The sequence below is a fragment of the Geotrypetes seraphini genome, chromosome 2, assembly GCF_902459505.1.
Source record: "Geotrypetes seraphini chromosome 2, aGeoSer1.1, whole genome shotgun sequence".
Taxonomy (NCBI): domain Eukaryota; kingdom Metazoa; phylum Chordata; class Amphibia; order Gymnophiona; family Dermophiidae; genus Geotrypetes; species Geotrypetes seraphini.
Window position 1 is genome coordinate 512,423,238 of NC_047085.1, and position 22,198 is coordinate 512,445,435.

At 44.5% G+C, this 22,198-nt stretch overlaps 1 protein-coding gene across 1 annotated transcript in view; it reads right to left on the bottom strand.

Moving 5' to 3' along the window:
• LOC117354992 (zinc finger protein 845-like) overlaps positions 1-22,198 on the bottom strand; it is an 81,990-nt gene that overhangs the window by 43,088 nt on the left and 16,704 nt on the right. Inside the window, exon 6 of the mRNA XM_033932949.1 lies at positions 21,652-21,777. Within this exon, the coding sequence (XP_033788840.1) occupies positions 21,652-21,777 (126 nt within the window). The remainder of the gene's footprint in view (positions 1-21,651; positions 21,778-22,198) is intronic.

Here is a 22,198-nt window from a genome sequence, read left to right on the forward strand (position 1 = left end):
GTGAACCAGGTTAGTACCTGTCCCGAAATGCCAATAGAATCGAGGCAACTGATCAGAATGTCATGATCTACAAGGTCGAAGGCACTGCTTAAGTCAAACTGAAGTACCAATGCGCTTTTTCCCAGAGAAAACAGATGGAAGAGGTGGTCAGTTAACGCAGCTAAGACAGTTTCTGTGCTGTAGTTGGTGCGAAATCCTGACTGGGAGTCGTGCAGAATGTTAAACTTCTCTAGATATGACATGAGATCATGATTAACTAGGAAGAGAGGTATGTTGGCAATGAGTCTGTAGTTGGCGGCCAAAGAGATTGGTTCTTTGGGGTTTTTGATGATTGGAGTCACAAAAATGTGGCCGAGTTCTGTTGGGAAGTAGCCAGTGGACAAGCAAAGGGAGATCCAGTGGAAAAGTTCAGCTTTGAATGGGAAGGGGGCTGTTTTCATGATAGTCGGTGGACAGTTATCTAGCAGGCAGTTGGATTTAGCATATTTAGGGTAGAACTTGAGGAATTAGTTCCAGTCTGGGTTTTCAAAATGGTTCTAGGTCATGTCTGCTGCTGAGCCTTCGTTTTCTAGAGCAGGTGGATTGGTTGATGGGTCAGCGTTTGTAGCAGTGAAAGGAGAAGAGGGAGGCAAAGCCACAGGGGGTGCAAAGGGAATCACGCCCCGAAACCCCCTGGGCACATGTGGGACCACCAGCCACCTGGAAATAGGCTCTGCACAAAACAAAAATTAAATTGGGGGAAAAACCCCGGGGGTCCCATAGGATTCCCTGCCACAGCAGGGACCCCAGCTGAAACCTGCCCCTGTTTTTCCAATAGAGGGGGAAGGTCACTTGAGGTTGCAAACAAAATGGAAGGGCCTGTCTGTGAAAATGGCGAAGTTCCCGCCAAAAATAACCCCTCCAGGGCCTGTAGCGGCTGAGCAGCCTGAATTGTCCCAGCCGCTAAAACAGGCAAGCTAGCATCAGCTGTTAAAAAATCAGCTGAGAGGGAGTTCCGAACTGGCGGATAGGGAATCCTTTTTACCCTTACCGTCGGAGGCTGAGGAAATACCTCCGTGAGCGGTGGGGAAGATCAGGCTGCCCCACTGCTCCCTGCAGACTCGTGAGGCACTAGCGGCGGACAGCCCTGGACACCTGCAACCGCTACGGAAGGAGTTCCACCACCGCCCTAGCCCAAACAGCCGAGTTCAGGCCGGCTGCGAGTGCCTCGCGTCTGGACCAAATTGTGCACCAGTTCCCTGAGAAGTGCTCAATTGGTCCATACACGACCTAGCTAGAAGAAAAGTGCCAGTTAGTCAAAAAATACAGAAAAATTACAGCATGTTTTTTTTTTTATGTTCAAATGATTTTTTATTATTCCAACAAAAACAAGCAAATACAAATGGTAGCATCAATCAAGCAGGAACAGTGCAAATATATCCCCCACTCCCTCCCCATCGCTCCCCACCCCGAGAGTGCTGAGCCATCATAAAAGCTAAGAGTCTGAAGTAAACCTAAAGGTTCAAAAGTCTACTATGAGCACGTGGTGTGAGGTCCTGCCAGAAGCATTCCCAGGTCCGACAAAATCTGCAACCCGGTCCAAGATCCAAGTCTCCCACCAGTCGCCGCTCTAACGTTGCATGAATTATCATGAGGGATCTCCATTGGGCATAGGACGGGGGATCACGGGAAAGCCAGTTAGTGAGGATAGCTTTCTTCCCCAGCAAAAGCACTTTGGTTATAAATGCTGACATTCGGGGGTCACGTGATGATATGAGCGAGTGAGGACGTCTCCTCGTTCGCTCCGGGGCAGCCCTGTAAAATCGTGCCTGATTTCTTGCTCATCTGACTTTCACCGCAGCTTGTAAAATATCCGACGCGAATCGCCGTTGCATGGACCGGTATCTCGCCAGGTCGCCCGACTCTATGCCGCCGAAATTAGCGAAAAAAGATAAAGAACGTGCCAGACCCGTGGACCCTAAAATGGCGGCGAGCCCCGCGACGGCGGTCTCTGGCCTGACTGAATCGGCCCTGAGAGACATCAAAACTGCTCTGGAACAGGTTCTGGGGCCCCAAATGGAGACGCTTACTGCCCGGATCTCCAGCATTGAATCCTTGCTAGCCACAGCTGCAGCCCGCACGACGGAGCTTGAACAGAGGGTGTCAGACCTCGAAGACTCCACTACAACACGGGACTCTGCTATTGACACGCTGCAGGCGCAGGTTAGAGCTCAGGCAGACAAACTTGATGACCTGGAAAACAGGTCTCGTCGCTCTAACCTGCGTCTGATGGGCATCCCCGAGACGCTGCCGGACCGCTCTCTGCCGGAGCGATTGGAGAGCTGGTTTAAGGCGGAATTTGATCTGCGCCCTTCGATGGGTCCCCTGCACATTGAGCGGGCGCATCGTTTAGGCCCTAGACCTGGCCTGGAGGCGCGCCCGCGCGTGGTGATCCTAAAACTCCTGAACTACCAACACAAGATTGAATTGCTGCGACAATACAGACTGATGAAAGATACTCTGAAATTTGATGGAAATCCGGTCCGCATTAGCCAGGATTTTTCTGTGGCTCTGCAGGAACGGCGGAGACCCTATTACCCTCTGTGCTCCCGCCTGGTGGACTTGAAGCAGCGTTTCCAATTTACTTACCCGGCTCATCTGAAGATTCAATGTAATGGCCTTTGGAAATCCTTCCAGACCCCGGAGGCCGCAGACGACTACATCAAACAGCTAGCGGTCCCGAATGAGTGACTGGCATGATGGATATGGCTGCGAGTGGTGGCTGACATGGATACTTGGGCTACATTACATTTGAAGACTGCACGCTTCAGGAAGGTTAACTTTGGGGCTGACAATTTTTGTAGGGGCTGTCCCGGGGAGGTCATTTTCTGTGACTCTAGATCTCCTAAATGGGAGGTTTTGGGTGTATTAACAGGGATGTGGGGGTTGGGATTTGTTCTGGGGCAGCAGCGGTGTGGTATAATTTTCCTTACAGTTATATTTTTTCTGTTTGCCAGGTACACATACTGACCAATAGAGGGACTGATTGGGAGTTGAGTGATGGTCCTCGGGGTGAGGCTGGGCGCCCTGGGACTTCTAGTTATAGTGGGCATAGCTGTTTTTCCAGGCACCCTATCATATATTATGGGTGATCGGAAATTACGCATACTTTCTTGGAATGTGTCGGGGATAACTTCGCCTGTTAAGCGTACTAAAATATTGAATCAACTGAAACATCACTCTGCAGATATAGCTTGCTTACAGGAGACCAGGCTGACTGATAGTGAACACTTGAAACTTCGGAGAGGCTGGGTTGGAGAGATATTCTTTGCCTCCTCCCCGGGGAAAAAAGCTGGGGTGGCGATATTATTTCGTAAGGGCTTTTTAGGGGTAATACGGGTCCTACGACGTGACCCTCTGGGCAGGTATTTGTTAGTGAAAGTGGAGGGGCCTAGTGGGACATTTCGATTATTGGTGGGCTATGGTCCGAATAATTATCAGCATGCATTTTTCCAGAATTTGGTGAATATATGTGTGCAGGATCAGGATGGCCCTTTAATATTGGTGGGAGATATGAATCAAGTACATAATTCGGCTATGGATCGCTCAGGGTTCGCCGGTGGGAAGGGGGAGAGCCAGGCCAGGGGCATTCCATACCTGTGTCGAGCTCTGGGGTTGGTGGATCCCTGGAGATTGCTCCATCCGACCGAACGGGATTATACACACCAATCCAGAGCACATGGCTCCTTTTCCAGAATTGACTACATACTACTTTCAGAGGCATTGTTTCCTAAAGTCACTGAGGCCACAATAGGTCCCCTAGAAATATCGGATCATAATATGATTTGGCTTGACGTAACATTGGGGGGTCCTGCAGGTCCTGGGTCAGGTTGGCGTTTTCCCTCTTACTTGCATACTGATACACACTTCACCTCATATTTGCTGGAAAAGTGGGAGACCTACTGCACACATAATGCCCAACACATACACCAGTCAACTTTGTTTTGGGATGCGGCTAAGGCGGTATTGCGTGGCGATATTATTGCATATGTTGCGACTAGAACCCGTCGAATAGCATGTCGCATAGTACACCTAGAAAGTAAGTTAACAGCGCTGAAACAAACCTTATTGCAAGACCCCTCTGACGCCAATCATGAGGAATATAGGGCGGTGCTCACGACCTTAAATGCGTTGATTCATGAACGTACTAAAAAACTCCTGTTCTACCGTAAATTTCACTTTTACAAACATGGTAATAAAGCCGGGAAGTTATTGGCTTCCATAACCAAGAGTTGGAAGGGATCTCGTTATGTCCCCGCAATACGAGATGGATCTGGTAAATTTTTAACTGCTCCAGGTGATATCTCGGAGGGATTCCAGAAATATTTTGAACAATTCTATGCGTCCCCTGGCCCCTACACAGGTCCTGATGTATATGACTATCTTGCAGATGCGGGGTTACCTCGCCTGACAGCTGCTCAGATAGCTAGGTTAGATCGTCCGCTACATGCCCTTGAAGTGACCCAGGCCATACACAATTTGAAATCTTGTACTGCTCCAGGTCCGGATGGCTATTCCCCTGAATTTTACAAAATTTTATCCCCGGTTATAAACACCTCTCTTTTAAATTATTATGTTTCTATTCAGGATAGTGGGGCTTTCCCTAGACATTGTAATGTAGCTCTGATTACATTAATTCCAAAGCCCTCTAAACCAACGGACAGTATGGATTCATATCGCCCCATCTCTCTGCTGAATGTGGATGTCAAAATACTGGCTCAAATATTGGCGGACCGCCTAGCCCATATTTTGCCCTCCATTATTGTTCCTGAACAAGTGGGTTTTGTTAGAGGCCGACAATCTACGGTTAATGTTCGCCGTATACTTTTAGCTTATTCTCGTGCGCAACTGGAACAACGCCCGGGTTTGTTGGCTGGCCTTGATGCAGCTAAGGCCTTTGATAAAGTTCATTGGCATTATCTGTTTCAGGTCCTTCACTATGTGGGGCTCCCTCCTGGATTTATGTCCTGCCTCCAAGCTCTCTATACTAATCCGACGGCCTCGGTGTTGGTCAACGGGATACGTTCCTCCCCGTTTGAGATAGGTAGGGGGACCCGACAGGGATGCCCATTATCTCCCTTATTATTTTTATTATACTTAGACCCATTGTTGCGTACCATTCTCAGAGATGATGTTCTTACAGGTCTTTCGGAAGGTGAGTCCCAATTGCGAGTGCTGGCCTTCGCGGATGACCTCTTACTTGCACTGGGGGACCCGCATACTTCCTTACCACGAGCGTTGGAAATTTTAGATGAATTTCACCTCTATTCGGGCCTGGAATTAAATAGGCAGAAATCTCTAGCTCTCCCTACACTATTGGAAGTACAACAGACTTGGCCGGGTGAATTTCCGTTGCAGTGGGCCTCCTCTCACCTGACATACTTAGGTGTGATTATTCCCAGGAATCTAAATAAACTATACATTGCTAATGTCTTGCCCTTACTTCGTAAATCCTCTCACACCTTGCAGGGATGGCGACACCTCCCCCTTTCACTGTCTGGCCGTATAGCCCTTTATAACATGATGGTGCTACCACAATGGACATATATACTACAAATGTTACCAGTCATGCTGTCTAGAAAACATTTAGCGCTCCATAGGTCTCATTTATCGCAATTTTTGTGGCAGGGTAAAAGAGCGAGGATAGCCTTGACCAAACTAACGCTGCCGCTCACTAAAGGGGGATTAGGATTATTATGTATAGCTAGACTAAATCTGGCTTGTCAGCTACGTCACATACATGATTGGTTCTGTAATACTACTGATTTCTCATTGCCTGTGATTGAATGTTTCTTTTTTCAGCCCTTCCATTTTAGCTATCTCCTCCATACCTCTAGGTTGCCAGATATACCCCAGTTGTGGTCTCACCCACTTCTGCCTGCAATGCGTAAAGCCTGGAAATTGTTCTGTAAGGCAATTGGGACTACTTCGCACATTACACCTTACCTGCCCATAGTAGGTAATGGGGACTTTCTACCTAGTTTGGACTCTACAGTGATTCGACGTTGGTCCCGTGCCGGCCTTACCTATGTGTTTCAGGCCGTTCAGCCTACTGGTTCTCCATTATCCTTTGGCGAACTACAAGAGAAATATCACCTCTTATCCACGGATTGGTTGGCATACCGGCAGCTTCACCATTACTTGCACGCTTTGACTCCACTGGGGCTCTGTGAGGAGATTCAGGATAACTTTCAAGAAGCACTTTCTCTTACTGCACAAGAGTCTGTGCCACTTCGTTTCTATCATAAGTGGTTACAGGGGCGTGCTGGTGAATTGGACTTTTCTTCTTTGGCACGGAAATGGACTGTAGATCTTCAACTACCTATATCGGCTGATGTACTTCGAAAGGGCTTGCGTGCTGGCAAGACTGCTACTATCTGTGCTGTTGAGAGAGATCGGAATTATAAGTTCCTTCTCCGAGCCTTCTATACACCGAAAAGGACACATACCATGGGACTTAGTGTGGGACATTGTTGTGGTAAATGCGCCTGTCCTATGGCCTCGTTTGGACACATGTTTTGGTCCTGCCCCATGATATCTTCCTTTTGGATGCAAGTGGTGACTTGGGTGGCACGGCTCTGGAATTGCTCTTGGAGACTACACCCCAGTTTTCTCTTTACCCTGCAGATTCGATTTCATCCGCCCATACCAGGCTGTGCAGCCTTTATTCGAAAAACGGTGCTTCTGGGACGGAAATGTATATTACTACAATGGCTCTCGCCTCAACCCCCGACTATCTCACAATGGAGAGCCTTAATGCTACAACAAATGCTGTTGGAACGCCGTGAGATACTGGATTTGTCGTCCAAATCTGGACGTCTCTATTATCAATGCTGGCACCTATTTAGTTTGACTTTTACTGCTTATGTTCAATCCCAACTTTGGCCTGTTTGAATTCCTTAGATCCATTTGTTTTTTGATTACACCGCTGCTGCCGGGGTGGGGGGGGGGGTGGGTGGGAGGGTGGGGGGTTTGGTTGGGTGGGTGGGGATTGGATTTCTGGTATGTTTTGAAAAACGTTTTGCTGTGCCTGTTGTTCTGCAAATTCTGTTTAATAAAAATGATTCAAACATAAATGCTGACATTCCCCTGGGTTTGGGTGTGGCTATGTTATAAAATCCAAATAACGCCCTCGGTTGCGGGAGCCAACGCCTCCCCCAAAGCATTGTAGTATAATGTCCAAGATGTCTCCAAAACTGTTGAATTTTTGGGGTAGGCCCAAAACATATGACTTAAAGAAGCAAGAGCCTGATTACATTTCGGACAAGAATGAGATGCAGTAATCCCCATCCGGGCTGCTCGTTCCGGTGGAATGCAAAGTCTCAGAACAATTTTCAATTGCATTTCCCAGTGGGTGATGTTAGGAGACACCTTTTGAATGTTCTTCAGGACCGGCTGGAGCTGCTGAGCCGTTAACTGACAGTGTAAGTCCTCAGCCCAAGCTGCTGCTAAAATGTCCAGATTGGGGCCCGATTGACAGTCCCGGATCCCCACAATATGAAACCCTATACCAAACCCAATATTAAGCAGCAAACAATCGCTTTTAGGAATTTTAATGATCTTTCTTCAGAATCAATACAAGTATCGCTTAAATTAGATTTTTCTGAATCAGTCACTAACTCAATTGATGATCTAACCAACCTTTGGAATATAGCCATACAATCAACCATACATAGACTTGCACCGGTCCAAAATAAAACCATTTCTACTCGTAAAATTCGTAATCCTTGGTTCACTACTGAACTCTCACTCCTAAAAAAACAATTAAGATCTCTTGAGCGTACGTGGAGAAAAGACAAAACTCAAAATAATTTACAAAAATACAATGAACATTCAAAATTCTATAAAACAAAAATAAATCAAACTAAAATGAAATTCTATTCCGATAAAATACTTAAAGCTAAAAATCCATCTCTTCTTTATGCCATCCTAAACAATATAACACCAAATAATAAACAACAATCCGAATCAAGAACTCGCTGATTATTTTTTTTTTTTTTTTTTTTTTTATTTCTTTATTGAATTTTATCAATTGTTACAACATATAACAATGTAGGCAAATTAAACAATATAAAGAAAAAAATATTCTCAGAATTAAAACAATAGTAATCATCAAGTCCACATTATTAAGGGCTGGCTATTTCCTGCTGGAACATACCAAAGCAATAATAAGCATCAACATCTTTAACTTTAAAACATTCTTAAAGTCAGGCAAAATAGCAATCATCATTTTCATCATTCCATCACAACCTCTGCACTAATAACAGGTAAAATATCTAACTTAGGTTTATCTATAAGAAAATTCTCTAAGTGAGTTGGATCCAAAAAAGTATATTTGGTATCTTGAAATACCACCAAACATTTGCAGGGAAACTTAAGAAAAAATGAAGCACCTACACCCAAGGTTTTATCCTTAAGTTGTAGGAATTGCTTCCTCCTGTATTGTGTTTGCCTAGAGACATCTGGAAAAACATTAATCTGTTGTCCACAGAACACAGCATTTTTATTCAAGAAATACAATCTTAGAATATCTTGTTTTTCCATCTCAGTCCTAAATGTGACTAGTAATGTTGCTCTTTTGGCTATATAATCCTTAGATGACTCAAGAAATTGGGAAATATTCAAGCTATCAGGAGACACTAATTGATCTTTCCCCCCTTCCTCTGAAATCTTTGTAATACTACTAGGCAAATAGTAAAGATTATCTGGGGAAAAATTTTCTAAGCCATTATATGATAATACATCTTTTAAGTACATTTTGAGTAGTTCTAAGGGTGAAAGAAAATGAGATAAAGGAAAATTCAGAAATCTGAGGTTCCTAGATCTTAAAGCATTCTCCATTTTCTCCATCTGTAGGTGTAATAGCGTATTGTCTTTAACTTGGGATACAACACATGACTGAATTACAGAAACAGATGTTTCTAATTTATCTAATTTCTTTCCCATATCTACCAATTGAGTATCATGCTCAGCCACTTTATTTGTTATTTCTGAAGAAAATTGACACAATTTGACTACTGTGCCCTGCAATGAACTTTCAATTCTATTCACTACAGTCCAGACATCTTGCAATGTAATTGTCTTATTACCCTCCTCAGGCCTAAAATTAGAGCCTGTGGGCATAGAAACAGGAGACACTGTGAAAGGTCGTTCCCCCTTTAAAGTATTTTTGGAATCCAACTCTAAAGGTAATGGGGAGGCTAAGTCCGATCCCGATTGGGAAATGGAGTCAGCCTTCTCTGGTAAAGGAGTTAGAGGTTGAGGTGGAGGCGTGGGTTCACCGGATGATAGAGAGGCAGATTGAGATCGAAAATCAGTCCTACCTTCAGATGTCATTGTTAACACAGAAAGATGACGATCCATTGGTCCAAGTACATTAGATGGTAATGAGGAAATAATTTTAGCTTTGCGCTTCCCCATTATTCTTCTTCCCAAATGCTCCTCGCTCCTCCTGGCTCCGAAGGGGCACCAAAGGGGCGTGTCCTGCCCCTTTGGCCACGCCCCTTCGGCCACGCGGCCTTAGGCACGCATCCGCGGGCCGCGTTCCGCGGCACACTCAGGATTTTAAAGGGTTGGAGGACCTCTTTCCAAGTCGGCAAATGCCGGGTGGTGGCTGCAGGGGTGCCTGACTGAAAGAATCGCCAGCAAGTTCAGTCAGCCCTCTTTCTCCGCGGCACACTCAGGATTTTAAAGGGTTGGAGGACCTCTTTCCAAGTCGGCAAATGCCGGGTGGTGGCTGCAGGGGTGCCTGACTGAAAGAATCGCCAGCAAGTTCAGTCAGCCCTCTTTCTCCGCGGCACACTCAGGATTTTAAAGGGTTGGAGGACCTCTTTCCAAGTCGGCAAATGCCAGGTGGTGGCTGCAGGGGTGCCTGACTGAAAGAATCGCCAGCAAGTTCAGTCAGCCCTCTTTCTCCGCGGCACACTCAGGATTTTAAAGGGTTGGAGGACCTCTTTCCAAGTCGGCAAATGCCGGGTGGTGGCTGCAGGGGTGCCTGACTGAAAGAATCGCCAGCAAGTTCAGTCAGCCCTCTTTCTCCGCGGCACACTCAGGATTTTAAAGGGTTGGAGGACCTCTTTCCAAGTCGGCAAATGCCGGGTGGTGGCTGCAGGGGTGCCTGACTGAAAGAATCGCCAGCAAGTTCAGTCAGCCCTCTTTCTCCGCGGCACACTCAGGATTTTAAAGGGTTGGAGGACCTCTTTCCAAGTCGGCAAATGCCGGGTGGTGGCTGCAGGGGTGCCTGACTGAAAGAATCGCCAGCAAGTTCAGTCAGCCCTCTTTCTCCGCGGCACACTCAGGATTTTAAAGGGTTGGAGGACCTCTTTCCAAGTCGGCAAATGCCGGGTGGTGGCTGCAGGGGTGCCTGACTGAAAGAATCGCCAGCAAGTTCAGTCAGCCCTCTTTCTCCGCGGCACACTCAGGATTTTAAAGGGTTGGAGGACCTCTTTCCAAGTCGGCAAATGCCGGGTGGTGGCTGCAGGGGTGCCTGACTGAAAGAATCGCCAGCAAGTTCAGTCAGCCCTCTTTCTCCGCGGCACACTCAGGATTTTAAAGGGTTGGAGGACCTCTTTCCAAGTCGGCAAATGCCGGGTGGTGGCTGCAGGGGTGCCTGACTGAAAGAATCGCCAGCAAGTTCAGTCAGCCCTCTTTCTCCGCGGCACACTCAGGATTTTAAAGGGTTGGAGGACCTCTTTCCAAGTCGGCAAATGCCGGGTGGTGGCTGCAGGGGTGCCTGACTGAAAGAATCGCCAGCAAGTTCAGTCAGCCCCGCTGATTTTTTTTTTTTTTTTAAATTTAATAACATTAGGAAAACTTTTACAAATAATTTACAGATTACAAGGGATCTTGGGCAGGTTAATCCAGAATCACTAATTTCTAAATGTTCAAGATTTAAAATACCTAGTCAAAACGAAATTGAATCTATTCTTAAATCTCTGAATATCAAAGGTTCCACCATTCATTCTTAAGCGATATTTTGACATCTTTGGACCTTTCATTCATACATTAGTTATAGAAAGTTTAAGCCAACATACTATGCCCATGGCCTGGAAAAAATCATACAATCGTCCCATTATCAAAGATAAAAACATTGGCATTGATGATCAATCCAACTATAGACCTATATCTAACATTCCATTTTTAGCAAAATTAACAGAAAAAGTTGTTTTCAACCAAATTTCAGAGTTCGTAGAAAAAACTAATGTGTTACACCCTAACCAAACTGGCTTTAGACAACACCATAGCACAGAACATTCACTAATTGGCATGACCACTTCCATCCAATATTTTTTAGACCATCATCAATCGGTGCTGTTAATTTCCATTGACCTTTCAGCAGCATTTGACACGATTGATCATCAACTTCTTCTCAGTAGACTTCAATCTATTGGTGTTACAGATCAAGTCCTCTCTTGGTTTACATCATATTCCACTGATCGCACTTCTACTGTTCTTTTCAATGAATCTTCTTCTAAACTTACACAGATTGCACATGGGGTCCCTCAAGGATCTATTCTTTCGCCTTTACTTTTCAATATCTTTCTTGCACCACTAATGACTTTATGCCAATCTGTAGGCTTTCAAGTTTTTGCCTATGCTGATGATATCCAGCTACTGCATCCATTAAACAATAATGACACTACTGAAATATTAGCGATTAATGAAAAACTTGACCAAATTTATCATTGGCTGAATACAAACAGATTGGCTCTTAACATAAAAAAAACTAATGTAATGCTTTTTCCATGGAAAGATAGTTTTCCTCTTGCTACTCCAATTTCTATTCAAAATGTCCCCCTGCAATTAGTTAATAATATTAAAATTTTAGGGGTGATTTTTGATAATAAACTAAATTTTCACGATCATATTAATAGTATTATGAAAACTACCTTTTAACAGATTACGTAAAATTCGATCGATTTCTAAATTTCTATGTCCCAAATCACCTAATATTCTCATTCACTCTTTGGTGATTTCTAAAATCGACTATTGCAATTCTCTTTTCAAAGGAATTGCGTTACATGAAATAAAACGTCTTCAAATTATACAAAATGCCTCAATTAAGCTTATAACAAAATCTAGAAAGTTTGACCATGTAACACCTCTTCTTAAAAACGCACACTGGCTTCCAGTTATTCATAGAATTACGTATAAACTTTGTATAATTACTTTCAAAACCCTCTTTAATAAGACTTCCGCTTTCTTATTTAAATTATTAATTCCTTATGCTGTAAAGAGAATTTTAAGATCTAATGAGCAAAACCTATTGACTATTCCTTCGTTGAAAATTATAAATACAAGACGACAATTCATTTTTTCAGTTACTGCACCACAGACTTGGAATGCCCTTCCTATATTCTTAAGGGAAGAACAGGAATTCAGAAAATTTAAAAGTAACTTTAAAACATTTCTTTTCAAGGATGCCTTTGAAAACTAATTTTAATATCCTACAACCCCATTAAATTATATCTTGTTATATTTTGTTATTTTGTTAACCTTTTGTATTTTCCCTTAATGTTTTCTCTTTATTTTAAAGATGTGTATTTCATACCTCCTTACCTAATGTTATGAGTATGTTAAATTGATTGTAATTCTGTACTTTTTCAAGTTTTTTTTATTTACTGTATTGTTACCCAACAAATGTAATTTTAAACTGTACATCGCTTAGAAGTATGATTAAGCGATTAATCAAAAAACTTATTAAAACTTGAAAACTTGAATCCTCTGTTGGGCTGAAAGGCTAAAGAGTTCCGAAAGAGCCTCCCTGTTGTCCTTAGTAAGAAAAGTCACAGGTAGGGACTGCACATAATGGCGAATCTGGTAATAAGCAAATAGGTCATTAGACTGTAAGTCAAAAGTTTGTTGTAGTTCCGCAAATATTGCCAGGCTCCCCTCTTCTGAAAACAGGTGAAAAAGATACTGAAGTCCCTGTGCCTTCCATCTAGAAAAGGCGGCAGTTTGCAATCCCGGCTGAAACGCTCCATCGCCCTGTATTTGTAAATATAAGGACACCCCAGAAGACAGTTGTGCAGATTTACACACCCACTTCCAGGTTCGCCGAGCTGGCGCAAAGATCGGATAGTGGGATATCAAAGGAAGTATCCGTGGATCTGCCACATGCAAGAATTAGCTCACATGATACGGAGCCAACAAAGATAGCTCCAATGGTGTAGCAGTAAAATCAGAAGTCCCTCTGAACCAATCATTAATATGTCTCATCTGACAAGCCATGGCATACCAACGAACATTCAATAAACCATAGCTCCCCTTATCCCTAGGTAAGCACATCCGAAGAAATTGCATACGGGGGTCGCTTACCTCCGCAAAGAAAGTGTTGTAAATCTGTCGTTAACCGTGTATTATGGGTAAAAGATAATAGCAGAGGCAGGACCTGAAAACGATATAACCATTTGGGAAAGAGCACCATATTAAAAAGGGCTACCCGACCCGCCACCGAAAGGGGGAAAGTGGACCAGTTCTGTAGATTTTGTGAGGTATCATGAAGCAGTGGGGTGATATTGCTGTCATACAGAGTCGTAAGGTCTCTAGGTATCCAGACCTCCAGATAGCGAATCGAGGTCAGGGCCCATGTAAAGGGGAAGTGGCCTCTCCATGTTTGCTGTAATGTCACTGGGCTGGCTAATGCCATAGATTTCTGGTAATTCAACGTAAAGCCCGAATAGAATTTAAATCCGTCAAGTGCTTGCAATAGATATGTAATAGAGTGCGGGGGGGGGGTCAGTTAGCAAAAATAGGAGATCATCCGCAAAGGCTAACACTTTGAGGGAATGGTTCCCGATGTCCACACCCACTACTACAGTACGAAGAAAAGGTTCTAAGTACAACAAAAATAAGAGGGGAGACAGGGGACAGCCCTGTCGGGTACCTCTTTCAATAGGGATTGGGTCAGTAATAATGTCATTGATGAGTAGTCTTGCTGTAGGTGTCGAATATAAGGCACGTAATGCTGCGGCGTACCAACCAGATATACCTATATAATTCAATACCTCAAAGAGGAATTACAGCATGTTTAAAGGGAAAGCAACGCATCAGACTGGCACTATCTTAGGATTTTTTTATTTTTTATAGAACAGACTCCACTGGCTCTCAAAGCAGAATGCCTTGCTTCACTTAGGGGGCAAGGCTTACTGCTGAGGCACCTCTAAAAAAAATGTTGGGGAGGTGGAGGAAATGGGGGGAGGGATCCAGGTCACACAAAAAGGGTGGAGGAATAGCGCTATATATAAAAGATTCCATACCTTCAACCAGGATGGAAACAACAGTAAGGGCGGACGACTTGGAATCATTATGGGTTAAACTACCAGGAGGAGCAGGAACAGACATAAAATTGGGTCTGTACTATCGCCCACCTGGACAATCAGAAGAAATCGACCAGGACCTGGAGGCCGAACTGAGGCAGTTATGCAAAAGCGGAAGCGTGGTGGTGATGGGGGACTTCAACTACCCGGGAATAGACTGGAGCATTGGGCACTCAAGCTGTACGAGGGAGAACAAATTCATGGAAGTCACGAGGGACTGTTTCATGGAACAGCTGGTCACGGAACCAACAAGGGGAGATGCCACTCTTGACCTAATCTTCAACGGACTAGGGGGACCCGATAATGAGGTGGCGGTACTAGCCCCACTAGGAAACAGCGATCACAACACGATCCAGTACAGGCTAGAAATTGGACCATCAAAGGTGAAAAGAACCACAACGACTGCACTCAATTTCAAAAAAGGGAATTATGATGCCATGAGGAAAATGGTGGGAAAGAAACTCATCGATACCACAAGGAAGATAGAGTACGTAGAAAAGGCCTGGACCCTACTCAAGAGCACGGTGCACAAAACACAGAACCTGTGCGTCCCCAAGTTCAGGAAAGGGTGCAAAAAAAATAGAACAAAAAACCCAGTGTGGATAACAAATGCAGTGAAAAAGGCAATAAGCGATAAGAAGGCATCATTCAAACAATGGAAAAAGGACCAGACAGAAGACAACCAAAAAGAGCATAAAAGACACCAAAAGGAGTGTCACCGAGTGGTTAGGAAAGCAAAAAGAGAATATGAAGAAAGACTGGCAGGGGAAGCAACAAACTTCAAATCATTCTTCAGGTATGTCAAGGGGAAGCAACCAGCTAGGGAGGAAGTAGGACCCTTGGATGATGGAGACAGAAAGGGAGTGGTAAAAAAGGAAAAGGAGATAGCGGACAGGTTAAATGAGTTCTTCACGTCAGTTTTCACAATGGAGGACACAACCAACATTCCGGAACCCGAGGAGATCGGAAAAGGAGATCGGATGAAAATCTGGTCCAACTAGAGGTGAGCAAGATGGATGTCCTCAGGCAGATAGACAGGCTAAAGTGCGACAAATCGCCAGGTCCGGACGGCATTCACCCAAGGGTACTCAAGGAACTAAGGAACGAAATAGCTGAGCCACTTCGACAAATATGCAACCTATCCTTAAAAACTGGAGAGATTCCGGAACACTGGAAAATAGCAAATGTCACGCCCATCTTCAAGAAAGGCTCAAGGGGAGACCCAGGAAACTACAGGCCGGTGAGCTTGACCTCGGTCCCTGGAAAGATGATGGAAGCGCTGATTAAAGACAGCATTTGGGAAAACATCGAAAACAATGGGCAGCTAAAGTCGAGCCAACATGGCTTCTGCAAGGGCAGGTCATGTCTCACGAACTCATTATACTTCTTTGAGGGGGTAAACAGCCAGGTGGATAGAGGGGAATCCATAGACATCATTTACCTTGACTTCCAAAAAGCCTTCGACAAGGTACCGCACGAAAGACTGCTAAGGAAACTATGGAACCACGGGGTACAAGGGGAGGTCCACCGATGGATCAAAAACTGGCTGGCGGACAGGAAACAGAGGGTTGGAGTAAAGGGCCATTACTCAGATTGGCAAAGGGTCACGAGCGGAGTTCCACAGGGGTCGGTGCTGGGACCGCTCCTGTTCAATATATTTATTAATGACCTGGAGGCGGGAACAAAATGTGAGGTTATTAAATTTGCGGATGACACTAAATTATACAGCAGGGTCATAACCATGGAGGATTACGAAGACCTCCAAAAAGATCTGACAACGCTGGAAGAGTGGGCCAAAAAGTGGCAAATGAGCTTCAACATAGGGAAATGCAAGGTCATGCATATTGGGAAAAAGAACCCGATGTTCACTTACAAGATGGGGGGATCACCGCTAGGGGTGAGCAACCTTGAAAGAGACTTAGGAGTGATGGTGGACACAACATTGAAGGCGTCGGCACAGTGCGCCACAGCCTCAAGGAAAGCGAACAAAATATTGGGTATCATTAAGAAAGGTATCACAACCAGGATGAAGGAAGTCATCCTGCCACTGTATCGTGCAATGGTGCGCCCGCACCTGGAGTACTGTGTCCAGTACTGGTCACCGCACCTCAAGAAAGACATGGCGGTAATTGAGAGAGTCCAGAGAAGAGCAACTAAGCTAATAAAAGGTATGGGGGACCTCTCATATACTGACAGACTGAAAAAGCTGGGGCTTTTCTCCCTGGAAAAGCGACGACTCAGGGGAGACATGATAGAAACCTTCAAGATCATGAAGGGCATAGAAAAAGTGGATAGGGACAGATTTTTCAAACTAAGGGGAACCACAGGTACAAGGGGGCACTCGGAGAAATTGAAAGGGGAAAGGTTTAGAACAAACGCCAGGAAGTTCTTTTTCACCCAGAGGATGGTGGATACATGGAACGCGCTGCCGGAGGATGTGATAGGCAGAAGTACGCTACAGGGCTTCAAAGAAGGTCTGGACAGGTACCTGGAGGACAAAGGGATTGAGGGGTACAGATAGGAGTAGAGGTAAGGTTATAGGGACAGGATTAGAGGTAAATTACAAAATTAGTCAGGGACCACTGTTCAGGCAGTGGGCCTGATGGGCCGCCGTGGGAGCAGACTGCTGGGCAGGATGGACCTCTGGTCTGCCCCAGCGGAGGCAACTTCTTAAGTTCTTCTTATGAGATCCGCCAGGTTTGACATCTCCGAGGTCGGACGGACCCCCAAACACGGCCCACCCAAGATCAATCTGGCACAAAAACGGGGACTAGGATCCCTAAACAAATTCCAACAGCCCTACCAAGGGAGATGGGTACAGCTCTCTCACACCTGCTGGAGACTGAAAGAAGACTGATAGGACTAGGGGAAGGTACCTCTTATGTACTATTCCACAGTTTTGGTTTTAGTCTCCACCTGCTGGTCATGATGAGATATATAACCCACTCGTAAAGATTAAACTGTACCGGTCTGGAGAGTGCTAAAGAACATATGTTTCCTTAATAGAACAAAATATTTGGGGTTAATGTCTAGAACAAGATGTTGGAGCCATGACAATAGGTCCCTGAAAATGAGCTAAAAGTCACACTAACATATTTGTTTATAAAAACATATTTTTCCTGTTTACCTAGTTAGGGCAAATATTAAGAACATAAGAATTGCCGTTGCTGGGTCAGACCAGTGGTTCATCGTGCCCAGTAGTCCGCTCACGCGGCGGCCCTTAGGTCAAAGATCAGTTGCCTGAGTCTAGCCTTACCTGCGTACGTTCTGGTTCAGCAGGAACTTGTCTAGCTTTGTCTTGAATCCCTGGAGGGTGTTTTCCCCTATAACAGCCTCCGGAAGAGCGTTCCAGTTTTCTATCACTCTCTGGGTGAAGAAGAACTTCCTTACGTTTGTACGGAATCTATCCCCTTTTAACTTTAGAGTGCCGTCTTGTTCTCTCTACCTTGGAGAGGGTGAACAACCTGTCTTTATCTACTAAGTCTACTCCCTTCATTATCTTGAATGTTTCGATCATGTCCCCTCTCAGTCTCCTCTTTTCAAGGGAGAAGAGGCCTAGATTCTCTAATCTCTCACTGTACATCAACTCCTCCAGTCCCTTAACCATTGTAGTCGCTCTTCTCTGGACCCTCTCGAGTAGTACCGTGTCCTTCTTCATGTATTGATGAGCTCAAGATATTTCCAATAGAATAGAACACGTGTGCAAGGTTAGCATGTTGTCCACTTCCTTCTATTGCTGACAAGAGATGACGCCAATAGCATGTGATGGGTTAAGTCATTATTGCTAAGGAAGTAAAATTCATGGGAAATCATATAAGAACATAAGAACATAAGAAGTTGCCTCCGCTGAGGCAGACCATAGGTCCATCCTGCTCAGCGGTCCGCTCCCGCGGCGGCCCATCAGGCCCATTGTCTGAGCAATGGTCTATACCTATCTATACCCCCCAATCCCTTTTTCTTCTAGGAATCTATCCAAACCTTCTTTGAAACCATTTAATGTTTTCTTGTCTACAACAGCCTCTGGAAGCGCGTTCCATGTGTCCACTACCCTCTGAGTGAAAAAGAACTTCCTAGCATTTGTTCTAAACCTATCCCCTTTCAATTTCTCCAAGTGCCCCCTTGTACTTGTGGTGCCCCTTAATTTAAAAAATCTGTCCCTGTCTACTTTTTCTATGCCCTTCAGGATCTTGAAGGTTTCTATCATGTCTCCTCTAAGTCTTCGCTTTTCCAGGGAGAAAAGTCCCAACTGCTTCAATCTGTCAGAATATGGGAGATTTTCCATTCTCTTTATCAGTTTGGTTGCTCTTCTTTGTACTCCTTCAAGTAACGCCATGTCTTTCTTGAGGTACGGCGACCAGTACTGGACACAGTACTCCAGATGCGGCCGTACCATTGCACGATACAGCGGCATGATGACTTCCTTCGTCCTGGTCGTAATACCCTTCTTAATGATACCCAGCATTCTGTTTGCTTTCCTAGAGGCTGTGGCGCATTGCGCCGATGCCTTCAGTGTTGCGTCTACCATCACTCCCAGGTCTCTCTCCAGGTTACTAACCCCTAGTGGTGTTCCCCCCATTTTGTATGTGAACATCGGGTTCTTTTTCCCCACGTGCATGACCTTGCATTTCCCCACGTTGAAGCTCATCTGCCACTTTTCGGCCCACTTTTCCAGCTGCGTTAGATCCTTTTGGAGATCTTCACAGTCTTCCTTGGTTTGAGCCCTGCTGTATAGTTTGGTGTCATCTGCAAATTTAATGACTTCACACTTAGTTCCCGCCTCTAGGTCATTTATGTAGATATTGAACAAGAGTGGTCCCAGCACCGACCCCTGCGGAACTCCGCTCGTGACCCCTTTCCAGTCTGAGTAGTGACCCTTTACGCCAACCCTCTGCTTCCTGTTTGCCAGCCAGTTTTTGATCCATCGGTGGACCTCCCCTTGTACCCCGTGGTTCCATATCTTTTTAAGCAGTCTCTCGTGTGGCACCTTGTCGAAGGCTTTTTGGAAGTCAAGGTAAATAATGTCTATAGATTCCCCTTTATCCACCTGGCTGTTCACTCCCTCAAAGAAGTACAATAAGTTTGTGAGGCATGACCTACCCTTACAGAAGCCATGTTGACTCGGTTTTAGCTGCCCATTTTTTTCGATGTGCTCATAGATGCTGTCTTTAATCAGTGCCTCCATCATCTTTCCCGGGACTGAGGTCAGGCTCACCGGCCTGTAGTTTCCCGGGTCCCCCCTTGCACCCTTCTTAAAGATGGGCGTGACATATGACTTGGATAGACCCAATAGAATATTGTTGAAGTATGCAATTTTTAATTGGAGGACGTACCACCTATGTCTGTTTAATAATGAATTTTGTCAATTTACAATAAAATGACCAGCCACAGGTAATATGAGACTTTTGACTGTGAACTTACCAACTTCAGTAAACAGTCAAATACTCCTCAAAGCTATTTTAACCACACTTTTGTGAGAGATTTCTTTATTTGATCTCCCTTGAGATAGAATTAAGAACTGAGGAATATATGGAAGAATTGGGGACATGGATGTAGCCTATCCAAAGAGTTTTTCCAACCAAACAAGGTCTTACACAGGGGCATCAATGCCTCCTTTTTCTTACTGTCCATTCCTCTTCCTATGCACCAAAGCCTCCTCCTAGCCAAAGAGGCAAAAACTCATAGTAACTTTTTCATGTACATCATTGTTGGATTGACTTCATACGCCAGAGGTGTGTGACTGAATTTTGTGCTAAACTTGGAAAGAGCAGTTCTAAAACTCTTGAAATGTTCTCAACCCTGAAAAAAACAACTGCGTGGAAAGAGTTCTCTTCAGAAAATGAAGTGAAAAACACCACAGCCGTAGCGCTGAAAGCGATGTCAGACAAAAGCCTACTGCACGTGGGTTGATTCTTAAATCAGGGCAACTATTGTTTTTCTCTTGAAAATGTGCCAACACTGGAAATCCGATATATACATTTGAAAATGCGCAACACGTACTTCTTAATGGTGCTACCAGATGAGATGAGTGCAGCAGTCTAGAATTGATCACATCTCCTATGTCAATCTTTTGGTAACAGTGGTGCATTTGAAAAGTTTTTGGTAAATTTCCAAACGAGGATGTCATTGACGCCATCAATGAGTATTTTGCAGGGTTTGTCAAAATCTAGTTTTCCAATGGGATGAAAAAACTGGAAACTCACTGGACTAAGAGTTAGAGAATGACACGGGGAAAAAAATTTATCTCTGTCCCATCCCTGTCACCGCCTCATCTCTGCAACTATGGTCCCCACCATCCCCCGCAGTATACCTGCTAGCCTCAAATAATATTAATCATATTAATTAATTATGGTAACCACAAATTGAAAAGAAACACAAAGTATACTGTATGAAGAAAAAATGTTAATTATCATTTATATTTGTTTTATTTTTCAGACACTCTTAAAATCAGGCCTAATGGAAATGCTTTCTTGCAGTGTACAAATTAACACATAACAAACAAGGTTTTATTTCTTAAATATTACACTCTTGGCTGTCTTTCCAGCAGCAGTGGAAGCACCGATCAAGTCTACTCAGTCCGATATCCTTCTAACTCCTTCTGGACCGGCAGGAGAGAGTGGGATTCTGTTCCGATCCAGACGGAGTTAGGATAATCCGAACTCTGTCTGGATTGGAATAAATCAACCTAGATCGGCAGTAGGGATACAAGAAAAGTGCAGAGGGACTGGGTAAAAACAATTATGATTTACCATTGTGGCATTGGGAGGGAGAAAGCCCTGTCATTTGTAGCGTGGGGCACTGAAGGCAGGAGGGGATGGGCTTCCCTCCTTCTGTTTCTCATATGATGGTATAGGTAGTCCGGGAATGTGGGAGGGGGCCCAGGGATGTAGGAGGAATGTCAGGAAGGTCCAGGGATGTCAGGGGGATGGGTGTAGGGTTCCACGGCTCAGCTGATCCTGGCAGGGGCAATCCTTATTAGCTGAGCCACTGGGAATCCTCGAAACTGGCTCAGCTGATAGGGATTCTTTCTGCCGAGATCAAAGTAGTTGGTGGCTACATCTACAAAACTTGCTTTTGTATGTTTCTCACGTTGACATTTTTATTTTTGAAAATAGGGACTAAAGTAGATGTTCTAAGGACCAAAACTTATACCTGGCTCATTTTCAAAAATAAAAGATAGATGTTTGGCAGCTTTTAAAATGGACATTTTTCCTACTGAGTTTGTAGACATCTTGCACAAGACATCCAACCTCAGACTTAGGCACACTTTCGATTATGCCTCTCCACATGGTTTTACTCCAGTATGAATCCTCATGTGCAGTTTTAAGTGTGATTTGTAACTAAAGGTTTTACCACATTCTGAGCATGTATATGGTTTCTCTCCTGTATGTATTCTCTTCTGCCCCTTTAAAGCTAATTCCACCTAAAAAATTTTACCACATTCTGAACAAGAATATTGTTTCCTTTGAGGGTGTTCTGCCACTAATTTCTGACAGGTGGGATGATCAGTAACCCTCAGAAAAGCACCCAGACAATATAAAGCTTAAACAATAACACTTTATTACATGCATAGATAAATATTATAAGAATTAAATACCTTCACCGTATCCCAAGCACAAGCAAACACTCCCTTCCCAATTGGAGAATCCATACAATTGATAGGTGAGTGGACACGGGAGACTGACCCTTTAGCCTCGTGGCTTCTGTTCCTGTAGCCGGCTAGGATTCTACTGTCAGGGTCAGAATCCCGGTCTTATATAGGATGCACACTGCGGAGTTCATAGTAAAAGTATAAACAGCTGGTCCTGCTGTTACAATTAGTCCTGCTCTTTTGTTCTGTGTTT